At 39.8% G+C, this 12,353-nt stretch overlaps 1 protein-coding gene across 1 annotated transcript in view; it reads left to right on the top strand.

Moving 5' to 3' along the window:
• Positions 1-12,122, top strand: part of fbln1 (fibulin 1) — a 65,196-nt gene extending 53,074 nt beyond the window's left edge. The window contains exon 17 of the mRNA XM_088646652.1: positions 11,353-12,122. Within this exon, the coding sequence (XP_088502778.1) occupies positions 11,353-11,492 (140 nt within the window). The 3' untranslated portion in view covers positions 11,493-12,122. The remainder of the gene's footprint in view (positions 1-11,352) is intronic.
• Positions 12,123-12,353: the final 231 nt, after the last annotated feature.

Raw genomic sequence — 12,353 nt, 5'->3', positions numbered from 1 at the left:
GTAACAGTTCCAGAGCACATAGATTCATTTATAATAGTTGTGACAAATGGGCGGAGAACAATCAGTGTGTTCTTAATTATTGCAGAAAAAAAGATACAAGCAAATTACAACTCACAAAACTTGGAAATCTTCAGCAGAGGTGTGGCATTCAGCCAGCACAAGTGTTCTTTCACAAACTGGAAAGAGAAGCCAGTTAGAGCTGAAGGATATTAGTTCATCTAGGAATCACAATGAAGAAAGATGCAAATATTGTTCTCTCCACCAGTTGCTCTGAACGTGCTTTTCCAAATGTTTAGTGTAGTTAGTTAGTAGTGTGACATTTAGTGTAATACCTACCTATACATTATATAACCACAAACAATCTTAGTATTTGTCTTTCTTTTTCATACTTGTATCTTGAATAAAACAGAACACATTTCCATCGTAGTGCTATTTATTTGTGAATCAGGTGCACCTTAAAGTATGTGTGTTATATGATTGCTAAGGCAAACTTACATACTGTTATGTAGGAAAGGCTTATGTTAAAATACTTTAATTTGCCAAATGATATATTTATGGCACCTTGGAGGGCAAGGTCAATGAAGGATGTTACCTCAGTTCAAAAAACTTATGTCTTATGGAGGTTTGGAGACAAGAATTAATGAGCAAAGGCTAGAGAACTACTTTCTTCAGAAAGCTGGACAATGATGTAAGAGACTGGTCAGAGGTAAGATATGAAACAAAGAGAGCAACAGCAGTTTTTGTTCTGCTTTGGATGGTAGATCTCTGAGCAGAGCTGAATTTTTGTGATCAGAACTGGCTGGCTAAAGAACAATAAAGCTAAACAATAATGTGGTTGGAAAATGGAGAGATGGAGTCATCCTTGCTTGGAATAACATGCTGAATAGTGCACCCAGTGAGAATATGTTGGATGTTCCTTAAAGATCTCTCTTAGACTTCAAGAAGACAGATTTCTTTGCTTTAATATTAGAGTGTCAGTAGATCTAGTTCTTGGTGGGTTAGTGTGGAGTGTAAAGACAAAGGCACAGAAACACTATTAACAAAATGTATTCTTGCAGACGTTTTTATATTGGTCAAAGAGGGTTCTTGCATGAACCAGCTGTGTATAATTTTTTTTAAGGTTTCCACTGGATTAACAGTTCATTTAAACATGGTTTTTATAGTCATTGGCAAATTCTTTTTCCTGTTGTAAGTTAACGATTATAGGAATTTCAGGGTTACTGGACGGGAGTAGAGATTTTGATCAAAGCAATAAAAATAATTCCACATACAGCGTCATTTTATCCCTACAGCTTGTTCTGTGGAATTGAGACTAGCACCTTTTGATCTAAAAAAAATTGTGCTACATTTTTGTTATCTATAAAACTGCTCCAATATGTCTAAACAATTACATTTTTTGTCCTTTCTCACTATCTGTTGCTTTCAACAGCATGGTGCCTAAATATCTCATTTATATTTAACTTTCTGAATCAGCTGTGCTTAGTGCTTGGTGCAGTCTTCTTTCCCTTTGTCCAACAGGTATTGTACGCAATCACGTTTCCTAGGAAGAACAGTTTTTCCTGTTGTTGCAGTATTTGCATGTTTCAACTGGATGTAGATCCATTCTTCTGGAGTTTCTGTCTTCCTGGGATTAAAGAAGGAATGTGTAGATGTGTGTGTGTGTGTGGGGGGGGGGCTGTGATAAATATCACAGCTGTGGAGGAGTGTTCTTTTTAATGTCTTGGAAAGTATGTAGTCAATAAGGAAAGGCTTGTTCATGGTGAGGATCCAGACAGAATTTTAAACCGGTGAATGAAATATATCACTGAGAACTGACACTGTCCACTTTCTCTTAGTTTTTCTCTCAGTAGTTTCTCTACTGAGCTTTGTCCTTAAAGGTGGCAACCAGACAAACAGTACAGAACTATGTATACATATAACTATGTATTTCCAGCTAATGGCCATTAGAGGGCCAAATCTCTGTATGCTAGGGGAATTCAATCCTGGTGCTGGTGTGCCCTCAGTTTTTCAAGGTTCCTAGATCTACTGACATTCTAATATTAAAGCAAAGAAATCTGTCTTCTTGAAGTCTAAGAGAGATCTTTAAGGAACATCCAACATATTCTCAATGGGTGCAGTGTTCAGCAACAGCACCTGGAAGAAGTTGTTCAATGGGTCCAGTGAAACCAGTAACCAGCTAGTTTAGCTCTTTAAGAGCTGAGTTGAAATGCAACTCTGCCAACTCACCGGCCCTAAAAGAACAGACTTTGACATCCCGGTGAATGTGTTCCACCTTTGGATCTTGAGTCTTAATTCTGCCAGCGTAGAGAGAGATGTGCAAAAGCTTTTGTATAACTCTTTTGAGCTGCATATACTTTTATAATTTTGTACGCAGTACTTATTCCATAAAAAACACTTTTTTTATCATTGCTGTGTATCACAGTAGCAGCTTGTGTGAAATTTCAAACTATTGTGTTAAGCATGAATTTGTATGGTGTTGATCTCTTACTCTACTGAGTGCATAACGTAAGTCATGTTAACTTTGTGAATTTGGAAGATACTCTGTAAAATGTCATGCCCTACTAAATGTCACAAATGGCTTTTAGGATTTCCATAATTTATTCATAGGTTTTCTTGCGTGGCTTAAATAAAATTCGCAAAGAGAATTTGTAATACCCTCTCAATACAGAATTCAAAATACCAGCTTCTATTTTTCTTACAATACTTAAATAAAGAGCTGCTACATCCAGAGTTGACTCTATAGGAAAACTCTTGGGATGGCAAGTTTTCTGTAGGAAAACCTTGAAGTAATTTTGGACACTACTGTATCTCTGCATCAACCAGATTTTTCATCTTTTACTGAAAAAAAGCACTAAATAAGCGTAGAATCACTGATGCCTTAATATTAAATTTGAAGCTCCAGCTCACTTGCAGGCAAAAGATCAGAATTTTTAGACTGTCCAATCATCTGTGGTAGTTGTTTGTCTGGAAGACCCCAGACAGTAGTTACAACAGCTTAGATCCCAAGAAAAAAGTCACAAGGCCCAGAACCAGCAGGCTACCCTGGCGTTTTTCTCCTTATTGATTCTCATTCAAGTCAACAGGACATAATCCATGATCAAAGTGAGTTCCCAACCCAGCATGTAATTCCACAGCCCAGTTCCCTGCCAGACACTCACATTTCCCTTCAGCATATTTTTACTCTTTGGGTAAACGTTCACAGATGAGGACGAGGTCTTCTACACGTGCCACCATCTGGGACAAAACCACTCCTAGCCTGGTCTCTGAAGCATCTGTTCGCAAAACAAGAAAGCAGGCAGAGAAATCCAGCACTATGAAAGCTGTGACTGAACATAATACTGTATATGGCCAGCAGCCATATCACCCTGCAACTCACAACTGGCAACCCACTGAAGCTAAGCAGGTGTGAGCCTGGTCAGTACCTGGATGGGAGACCTCCTGGGAAAAACTAAGGTTGCTGCTGGAAGAGGTGTTAGTGGGGCCAGCAGGGGGTGCTCACCCTGTGCTCCATGTGGGTCCTAATGCCCCAGTATAGTGATGGGGACACTATACTGTAAACAGGCGCCGTCCTTCGGATGAGACGTAAAACCGAGGTCCTGACTCTCTGTGGTCATTAAAAATCCCAGGGCGCTTCTCGAAAAGAGTAGGGGTGTAACCCCGGTGTCCTGGCCAAATTTCCAATTGGCCCTTACCAATCATGGCCTCCTAATAATCCCCTTCTATGAATTGGCTACATTACTCTGCTCTCCTCCCCCACTGATAGCTGATGTGTGGTGAGCGTTCTGGCGCACTATGGCTGCCGTCGCATCATCCAGGTGGATGCTGCACATTGGTGGTGGTGGAGGGGAGTCCCCATTACCTGTAAAGCGCTTTGAGTGGAGTGTCCAGAAAAGCGCTATATAAGTGTAAGCAATTATTATTATTATTATTATATAAGGAAGTCTTCAGGTCCATAAAGGATTTTTCTGAGCACAATATAAGTGTTTGCCATAGGCAATATAAGTCTTTTGCCAAATGCTTTAAAAATTCAAGCTCATCCTGTCAATTGCATTACAAAGAACTGATGCTTTCCCATTAAACTCACAATAAAACTCACCTGCTTCTTAAGAACTTAATAACCTGATACCCTCTCGCGTGGACTCTGGGAATCTCAGAAACATTCACTTAAAGAACTGACAGAACTAATTACCTCTATGGATTCAGCCTTTATCCCAGTGGGCTGGACCAATAAGACATCCTATTCCAGTTTTGGACTTCACTGGGCCCTGAATGCATTTCGGCACTTGATGGAAAACATATTACAGTACACTGTTAGTAATGCACCTGTCTACCTGTACCACCTTATCATTATTTTTAAAATGAATTAGGATTCCCAACTCATAGACAGCATGAAAGAAGTAGGTCTGACCAGTAATCCCAACCAAGAGTGAGGTGGAATTTGTCACGCCCCCAGTGAGCTCACCCCCCTTTATCAACTCCTTCACATTGCAGTGCAGTTTCCAATTAACTAATCAGACACACCTTCTTCCACCTGCCTACTTAAATCAACCTGACACACCACTCCCTGCTCAGAATTGGGTTTTACCTAGCTAGAGCTGTATTGTTTCCCGTTTCCCGTTTCCCGTTTCCCGTTTCCCGTTTCCCGTTTCCCGTTTCCCGTTTCCCGTTTCCCGTTTCCCGTTTCCCGTTCCCCGGCTTTGTTTCCGACTTCATCTTCAGGATCTCGACTTGGTTATTGTAGGTTTACTAGTTTTTGACCCTGGCCTGACCTCCTGACCCACGTTTTTGGATTAACTCCTACTGGTACTTTTGCGTTCTGATGATTCTGCTTAGGGTCCTTCTTCCGGATCGTAACAGAATTCACCCAGATTGTGAACACCATAGGCTCTTGGCCTAGTCAGCCTTCAAATAAATAATTAGGCTGTGTTAAGGATTCGGTAAGAGGGACCGAAACCAGTGAGTGAACCCACTTGCAGGAGCTGACAAAGCCAAGCCGTAATCCAAAAGCAAGCCGTAATCGAAGGAACGAGCCGAGAGTCCAGGGGAAGCCAGAGATCCGAAAGGGAACGAGTTACCGAAGCCGAAGCGTGATCCGAAGTCGTAGACAGTAGAGCAATCCGATAATCCAGGGGTAGCCAGTGATCCAAAACAGAGCGTAAGTAACCAAGCCAAGCCGAGATCCGAAAAGCCAAAGTCCAAAGGGAAAATCAGTAAACCGAAAGCCAAGACAAACACAGGGTAGAAGTAGGAGTAGCGCAACCAGGAAGCTCGAAAGGAAAAACCAATACTGAGCAACGAGGTAGGGAAAGACAGGTGTTTAAGTAGGATGAGACGGGGGTGTGGTGGTGAAATAGGAAAACTGATAGGTGAACTGATGGATAGGGGCTACGCCTACTTCTGCCTCCTCCGTTGCTGGGAGGCAGGGATCGTAACAGGCTGCTGTCAAAAAGAGGCCAGACTCCACATTAAGAGAGAAAGGAGGGGATCCTTAACTTGGACAAACACGCTACACCAGAGTGAGGAACAAATTCTTTATTTTCCGTTGCTGCAGCCTTTGGATCAAGTCGGGTAACTACATGCTTCGTTTTGCCCCTCCTCCCTACATGAAAAACATTTGAACACTCTCTTCTCTGCCTAGTCTTTTACACCACAGAGGGAGTTCTTGTGTCTGAGGCTCTGAGGTTTCAGCTCTTATTCACAAAAGGGAACCATAGTATGGCTGGCTTCAGCCCCCTTCTCTCACCACGTGGTGGGGATCATCTTCAGCCAGTTCTCTCGCCAGCTCATTGGTTGTGAGGCACCTCTTGACCTTCTTGACAAAATGCCAGACAGTTACAGAGGAACTCGAGGGGCGGACTCTGGAGGTAGTGGATTAGGAAAAGACGCTCCACCAGTTTAGTAGTGCTCGGCTCTCGTCAGTGACCAGTGAGATGAATTCAATAATCAAGTATCTGTAAAGGGGGCTGGTACTGTACATCCAGGAAGCATCTACAGTGTGAAAACCCTGGGATTCATTGTGATGCCTACTCTGGCTAAAATCTTCCTTATTTCATGGGCCTAGAAGGGGCTGCTCAGGCTGATGCTCAGTCACAGAAGGGTTTTTGATCTTGGCCCACCAAAAATGGTGGCACAGTGTTAGCCCGGTGTTTTGGGGGTCACCCATGTCATTGTGCTCATCCTTTCAAAGCCCAGCTGGTAGCCTTGGTAGTCATTGTCAGCACGTGTCATTGGTATTTGAATTTCCATGGCTGCCTCTGCCACACTGCCTGCTCGAGACACCCCAGTGACGAACTACTGGGCAGGAAGTTGCCTCTGTAGCAGTCTCCGCTGAAACTGGTTCGTCCTGTACAGCTTAAACATTGGCTCGTGTTGCCTGTTGGGCTTTGTTGGTTTCCTGCTGGGGCTACAACCGCTTGTATCAGTGCATTTAGTGCATCTTTAATTTTTTGTGTGTGGACAGTAATGCTTCAATTATCCACCATATATGGAAGATCCCAGAGTTTTGGTTACTGTGATTCACCATGCAGCTGATAATTAAAGGTCTGGATAGTGAATCTGACTGTATTACGAAATGGATCTTCCATAGATATTCCAACAAACTACATGAACTAAAATCTAGCTCTCTTGTGAGCGCTATTTTTACCTGTACAAAGTACTGTAACTACTGTATATGGTGCAATAACTAAGTTGTTTCTTAACTCAAAACATGAACCTAGAGTATTCACCTTCCTTTACAGCCTAACATCTATTTAATAGATTGCTCTTTGGATAACAGACAAATACAAACACACTTATATAGAAAGATTCTCACATGGACAGCTCAATAGCTTTATCAATTAACAATCATACAATTACAACATCTGAAAGGTACAATTTCAGTCATTGGGACTGTCTCCATGGTGACTTCTGTTTGCTGTCCTTCATTGCTACATCTTTTGGATGTCCATCTGTCACACTACTACACATTTCTTCTGTTGTAGCTCCTCACAGTTCATGAGATTCAGGAAATACAGGAGAATGAAGTTCTCATGTACCACAGGAGAACACACACAATAACAAGAATCCATCATAATCCTCTTGTATTGATTGGCCTGCCCGAAACAAGTTTGAGCAGTGCTGGAGGACAAATGCTCTGTGCATCTTTCTGCACCCAAGAATACACAAATCACAGAGCAATCCATTCTTTAATATGTGTAGAACTGCATCCAGCCTACAGCATGGAAAACAATGTCTGTTATTACAACTTTAAGGGCAAACTGCTGAGCATAAAGTCAGGTATAGTAAAATAAACAGAGGGACTTTGTCTTTGGCTGTTAGACAACAATAGAAGTTTACATTAAGCCCCAAAAAAATAATGAGGCTCTTGTCATTTTCAGTCCTAATTACAATTTTATTTGTTCTTTCAGCTTCTGTTTCAGCTTGTACCATGAAGCATATATATTAGCAATCACAGGCTGTCTGACTCCAGCAGCAGCAATGACCTCAGGTGTCTTCTTTCTAAAGCTCAGGGTTTTGCTAAAACCATAGTACATGTGGTGTTTAGCATGAGAATACAAGGGAAATGGAATCTCTCAGCCTTTAAAATTCTACTTGAAGTGGATTTAATTTAATGAGGTTGTTGCTGGTGCCGAAGGATATGTAATCTGTGTCATATTCGTTTTTTTACGTTATTGTCAGCTGTTCTGTGGCATATATTGAGTCACACAACTAACATATTAGAATGTAAATCTGTCTTAAAGACACCCAGTGTCTGTGGACAGTCCATAAATTGTGATGATGCTTGGAGCAGAGATATTTTATTCTTTAATTAGTCACTCCAATAATTAAATAAAATACCACTCAACGCCCATTAAAAAGAACACAATAAATTAATTTATTCATTAGAATTATAAACCAATTTAATATAGTGTCTACTTAAACCGATCAGCAGTGTCTCATTCATCAGCAGTAGGACGCTTATTTAATGCTGGTGTCATATTTTCACGGAACATTTGCAGTTCAAACAGTAGATCAATTAATTAGATTTGGCACTACAAAATACTAGGCTACCAATTAAAAACCTACATGTTATTATCCTAATTATTAGAATTTATTTCTTCTTGGAGCCCATTAGCAAAACTGAAATAGTGCAACAATAAAGTTAAGCCTGGAATCTCCACAAAGAGTGGAGCATTTGAAGGTCAGTTTTTTGTTTCATCGTGGGTTCAGTGAGTAATGTGTACTGCTGCTGATAATCCTTAATTCTTAAAGTTATTTTTCTTAATGGTAATTAAAAAAATCATTCTGCAGCTGATCTGATTCAGCAACCATTCCACTAATGATTATAAAACAGGAAGAACTTTGCCTTGTTTCTATTCTTTCTTGAAGAAAATACAGCAATGCTCATATAGTTACATACTTACCTATAAAAGATGATTTTTTTGTTGCTTGTGGTGAAGAATTTCCCAAAAGCCCTTCTAATTTTCCTGTGGAGAGTGTCACCATACAACAGCATCCAAAAGCACAACACCACGAGTGACAGGTTTAATAGGCTTCTGTTCTCACAGAAACATCTGCCCTGAATTTACATTTACACAGATTTGGGGCATTCTACTGTATGTATAAAAAAACGTGGTCATTTGCACGTTGTCAAACACCGTCACACATCGTGACACATCGTGACCTCACAAGGTTAATGAGAAGAAAATAGCTGGAATTAATTTGCTTCCTGTGATCTACAGCAACCTCTACTGAGGTGGTGCTTTAAAATGAAACCATTTAATCCCAAAAATAATATCCTGGAGGGAAGAGCTTAATTAAAACATCAAGATTTCTTGCATTGGTTGAGGAAACTGATATTTTCTCAAATATCCTAAAGATTATGGGAAGGATTACAAATGGGAAAAGGCCTATCTTGCCCATCCAGTTGTAGGTGCATTTTGGTGACAATAATAAGAACCGTAGGAATTAATAATAATTCCAAGGCCGCTTCTTTGTTATGGACTGCTCTTCCTCAGACTCTACAAGAGACAAATTCTATGACTCTCTTCAAATTCAAACTCAAAACTCACCTTTCTCCCAGGGCCTGTGTCTGATTGCCCTAGGTTCTGTCTGTATGAACCTGTATGTTCATGTTCAATATTTAAAAAGAACATAGTACAGGTTGAGAATCCCTTATCTGAAATTCCTGGGACCGAAAGTGTTGCTGATTTCGGAATATTTTTATATTTGCATCTATAAAATGGGACATCTTGGGGATGGGACCCAAGTCTAAACACGATATCTATTTACATTTCATAACATAGCTTATACATATACCCTGAATGTAGTTTTATATAAATTTGTAATAATTTTTTAATTATTAAATATATTACCATGAGAAAGGTAAGATATCAGTCTCCATCTACGATGTCATGTTTTGATTAAAATGTTGCAGTACACATATACCATTTGTATTTTATTTTTTACTATACAGGTATTAAGTTTTATGTAAGGCATAAAAACAAAGCATTGAATATGATTATAGGTAAATAAAATGAAAACTGAAAAAAGTCAGCATTTTATTTTTAAAGTAATGTACAAGTACAGGTAATGACACTAGTCAAGTTACACTCATACATGGAGGTGAAATTCAGATCTCACATAAAAATAATGTTTTGTACTTACTGTACAAAAACAAAACAAAACATGATGATCACTGCTAAAGTCACTGATAAATGCAGCCCCAGACATTACAACTACATCAGGTCCGAGAAACTTGAGGGAGGGGGTACGTCGTCGATGACATCACTGTGAGCTGGCAAGTTATTTGTGGAATTTTCCATTTGTGGCGTGTCATGTCAGCTTTCAAAAAACTTTCGGATTTTGGAGGTTTTCAGATTTTGGAATTTCGGATAAAGGATTTTCAACCTGTATCAGTTCATTGTAGCCTCACGTTTGCTGCTGCAGCACACTGCACTCTGCAAAAATGTTAGTCCAGAAAGCATCGGGTCATGTTAAAATTTAGGTTAGGCCAATGGTATGAACAGTGATCTTGACAGATATCAGAGACTCAGCTAAACTGGATAGGAACTGTTGCTGAATGGCAGAGCTACAACAAAGTTCGTGGCACTCTCTAAAATGTGTGCTGTGGGACAGACAATTCAATCCATTGCACCAAGATGGTAATGAAGGGTATTGTGTTATTGGAGGGGTTGTCAGTAGAAGACAACTTAAACTCCTGTCCACAGTGCTGTCTGTGGCAACATTCCCAAACGAAGGAATTTCTCATGACCACCTACAGTAGTATTCAAGTCCTCAACAGGGCATGTCCAGTCTATACTTTCCAGGATAATGGAAGACGTTTAAGGACCTGTCCTTCCAGGCAGAAATACCCAGTGGAGGGTTGATAGAGATTATGAGTTAAAATTATACCTATCAACAGTGAGTCATGTGAAATAAAAGTTAGAATATAAATGAAAACATGTTAAGCGATCTGTCTGGTGGAAGATATGGAAGTCAGTCAGCAAAGAGAGGAGATCTGACAGCAGTACAGTTGATCACAACATACACTAAATCTAGGCCTTCAGCTGTGTATTACTTTTGTTTTAAAAAAAGCCAATAACTATTTTTTTCTGTCCCAAGCAGTGTTTATTTTCATGGTTTACAGTTAAAAAATTAGTTGTATTTATTTGTTGTTTTGCAACAAATCCTATATTGAGTTTGTTTGGACAAAAAGCTGCCTGGGCAGAACGTGAAATAGAATGTGTACACATTAGAATATACAGGATACTAGAGCATGTATAGTATAATTTGTTTTAGCAAAATAAAACACAAGGTTCTAGCTTTGGAGGCTGGCTGCTAACCTGATATTTTTTTAAAGAATCCAATGGAAAAGGATGGAGACAGTGGAATGATTGTATTGCTTCCCTGCACTCTGGCGATAATTCTGTTTAAACAGGGCTGAGCTTAAATGTCACCGCTGCTCAGCGGAGAAAAGGGGTGCTGACAGCCTGTATAAACATTTAATTTTTTTCTGTAATCGCATGTTAACTTAAAAAGAGTTTCCAACAAATTCTTTGAGCGTTCGGTAATACTTGGTCTGGGTTTAGGTTGTTTCCCCACATAACTATGGTGTTAGTGAGTCTCATGTCACAAGGAGGGTAGAGAATAGGAGAGATGAAGGCCTGGCCCAGATGGAGAGAATAAATAACCACCTATCATTTTTAGGCAGCATGAAAAAATATCATGCTCGTCTTATTTGTTCACTCTTCAGTTTTACATTATTGTCTCAGAAACCTTGTCAGGTGAAAGCAGTTGACTGATGGGTGTTTATTTTTTCCCTATACCCTTATCTCAACAAAAGATGCTTAACAAAACGTTGTGTCTCTACAGGTGTCGTACGGCAGGTGAAGCCCATTATCGGTCCATTGCACATTGTCTTGAAACTGGTAATGAACTATGTTGTGAAAGGAGTCATCTCTCATCGCAATGTTGTGAACGTCCACATCTATGTCTCAGAATTCTGGTTTTAAATAAGACGTTCCCCCTCTCCCCCCTCCATCATCGCCAACACTTCTCCCTCCCTCTCCACTGAAAGCACAGATGTCCTGGAGCGAGTGTTTGGAAAGCCAAGAATTGCTCGTCGTGTGTGTTTGGACAGGGAAGACCCTGAAGAAATGAGATGAAACCTCTTAGCATACACACTATTTAACTACGATTCCCAGTCCAGTGCTCATGTTATTTAAGGATTCTCCTCCAGAGCAATTTATTTAGCTACTGAAGTGTCAATAGACCACTTTATGCTGCTTTATGATATACTCTAAAACAGCTTCATGACATTATATGACATGCTATATGCTTTCATTTCCATTCAGTGCATGTTAAAAATGTACGGCCTTGGAGCTGACGATGTAAATAGCTTTCGAAACTGAAAATGTCCTCTTGATTTGTTCTCGGTGATGCAAGTACAGTACGCTACCGCATCTCAATGACAAATGTGATAAGCCTCGAAAATAAAACCCAAGACTTCTGATGTAATAAAGAGAACCTTTGAATGTGCTTGACATTATTAGTCTTAGCCTCTTGGTGTTTGTAACTTGTTGAACATAACGTATCACAATTACGCCTGATGCCGTTGTCATTAAATAAATGGTTTGACATTTTATTGTTAACAGTGTGGTATTTTATAGCAACTTATAGTGTTGGGCAAGGGAAAGTAAACCACATCATAAATTCACAGTGTTGTGTTGGCATTTCTTGGTTTAGTGCCAAGCATGGTACACACAAATTTAGCATATTAATTCTGTATGCTGTATTCAGTTAAGTTCATACACACATATGTGTTATATATACTGTATGTATATCATATGGATATACACACTATATATAGTAGC

This window comes from Lepisosteus platostomus, chromosome 9 (assembly GCF_059453375.1).
Source record: "Lepisosteus platostomus isolate fLepPlt1 chromosome 9, fLepPlt1.hap1, whole genome shotgun sequence".
Lineage (NCBI taxonomy): Eukaryota > Metazoa > Chordata > Actinopteri > Semionotiformes > Lepisosteidae > Lepisosteus > Lepisosteus platostomus.
Note: the sequence above shows the minus strand (reverse complement) of the source record. Positions and strands in the feature narration are given on the sequence as shown.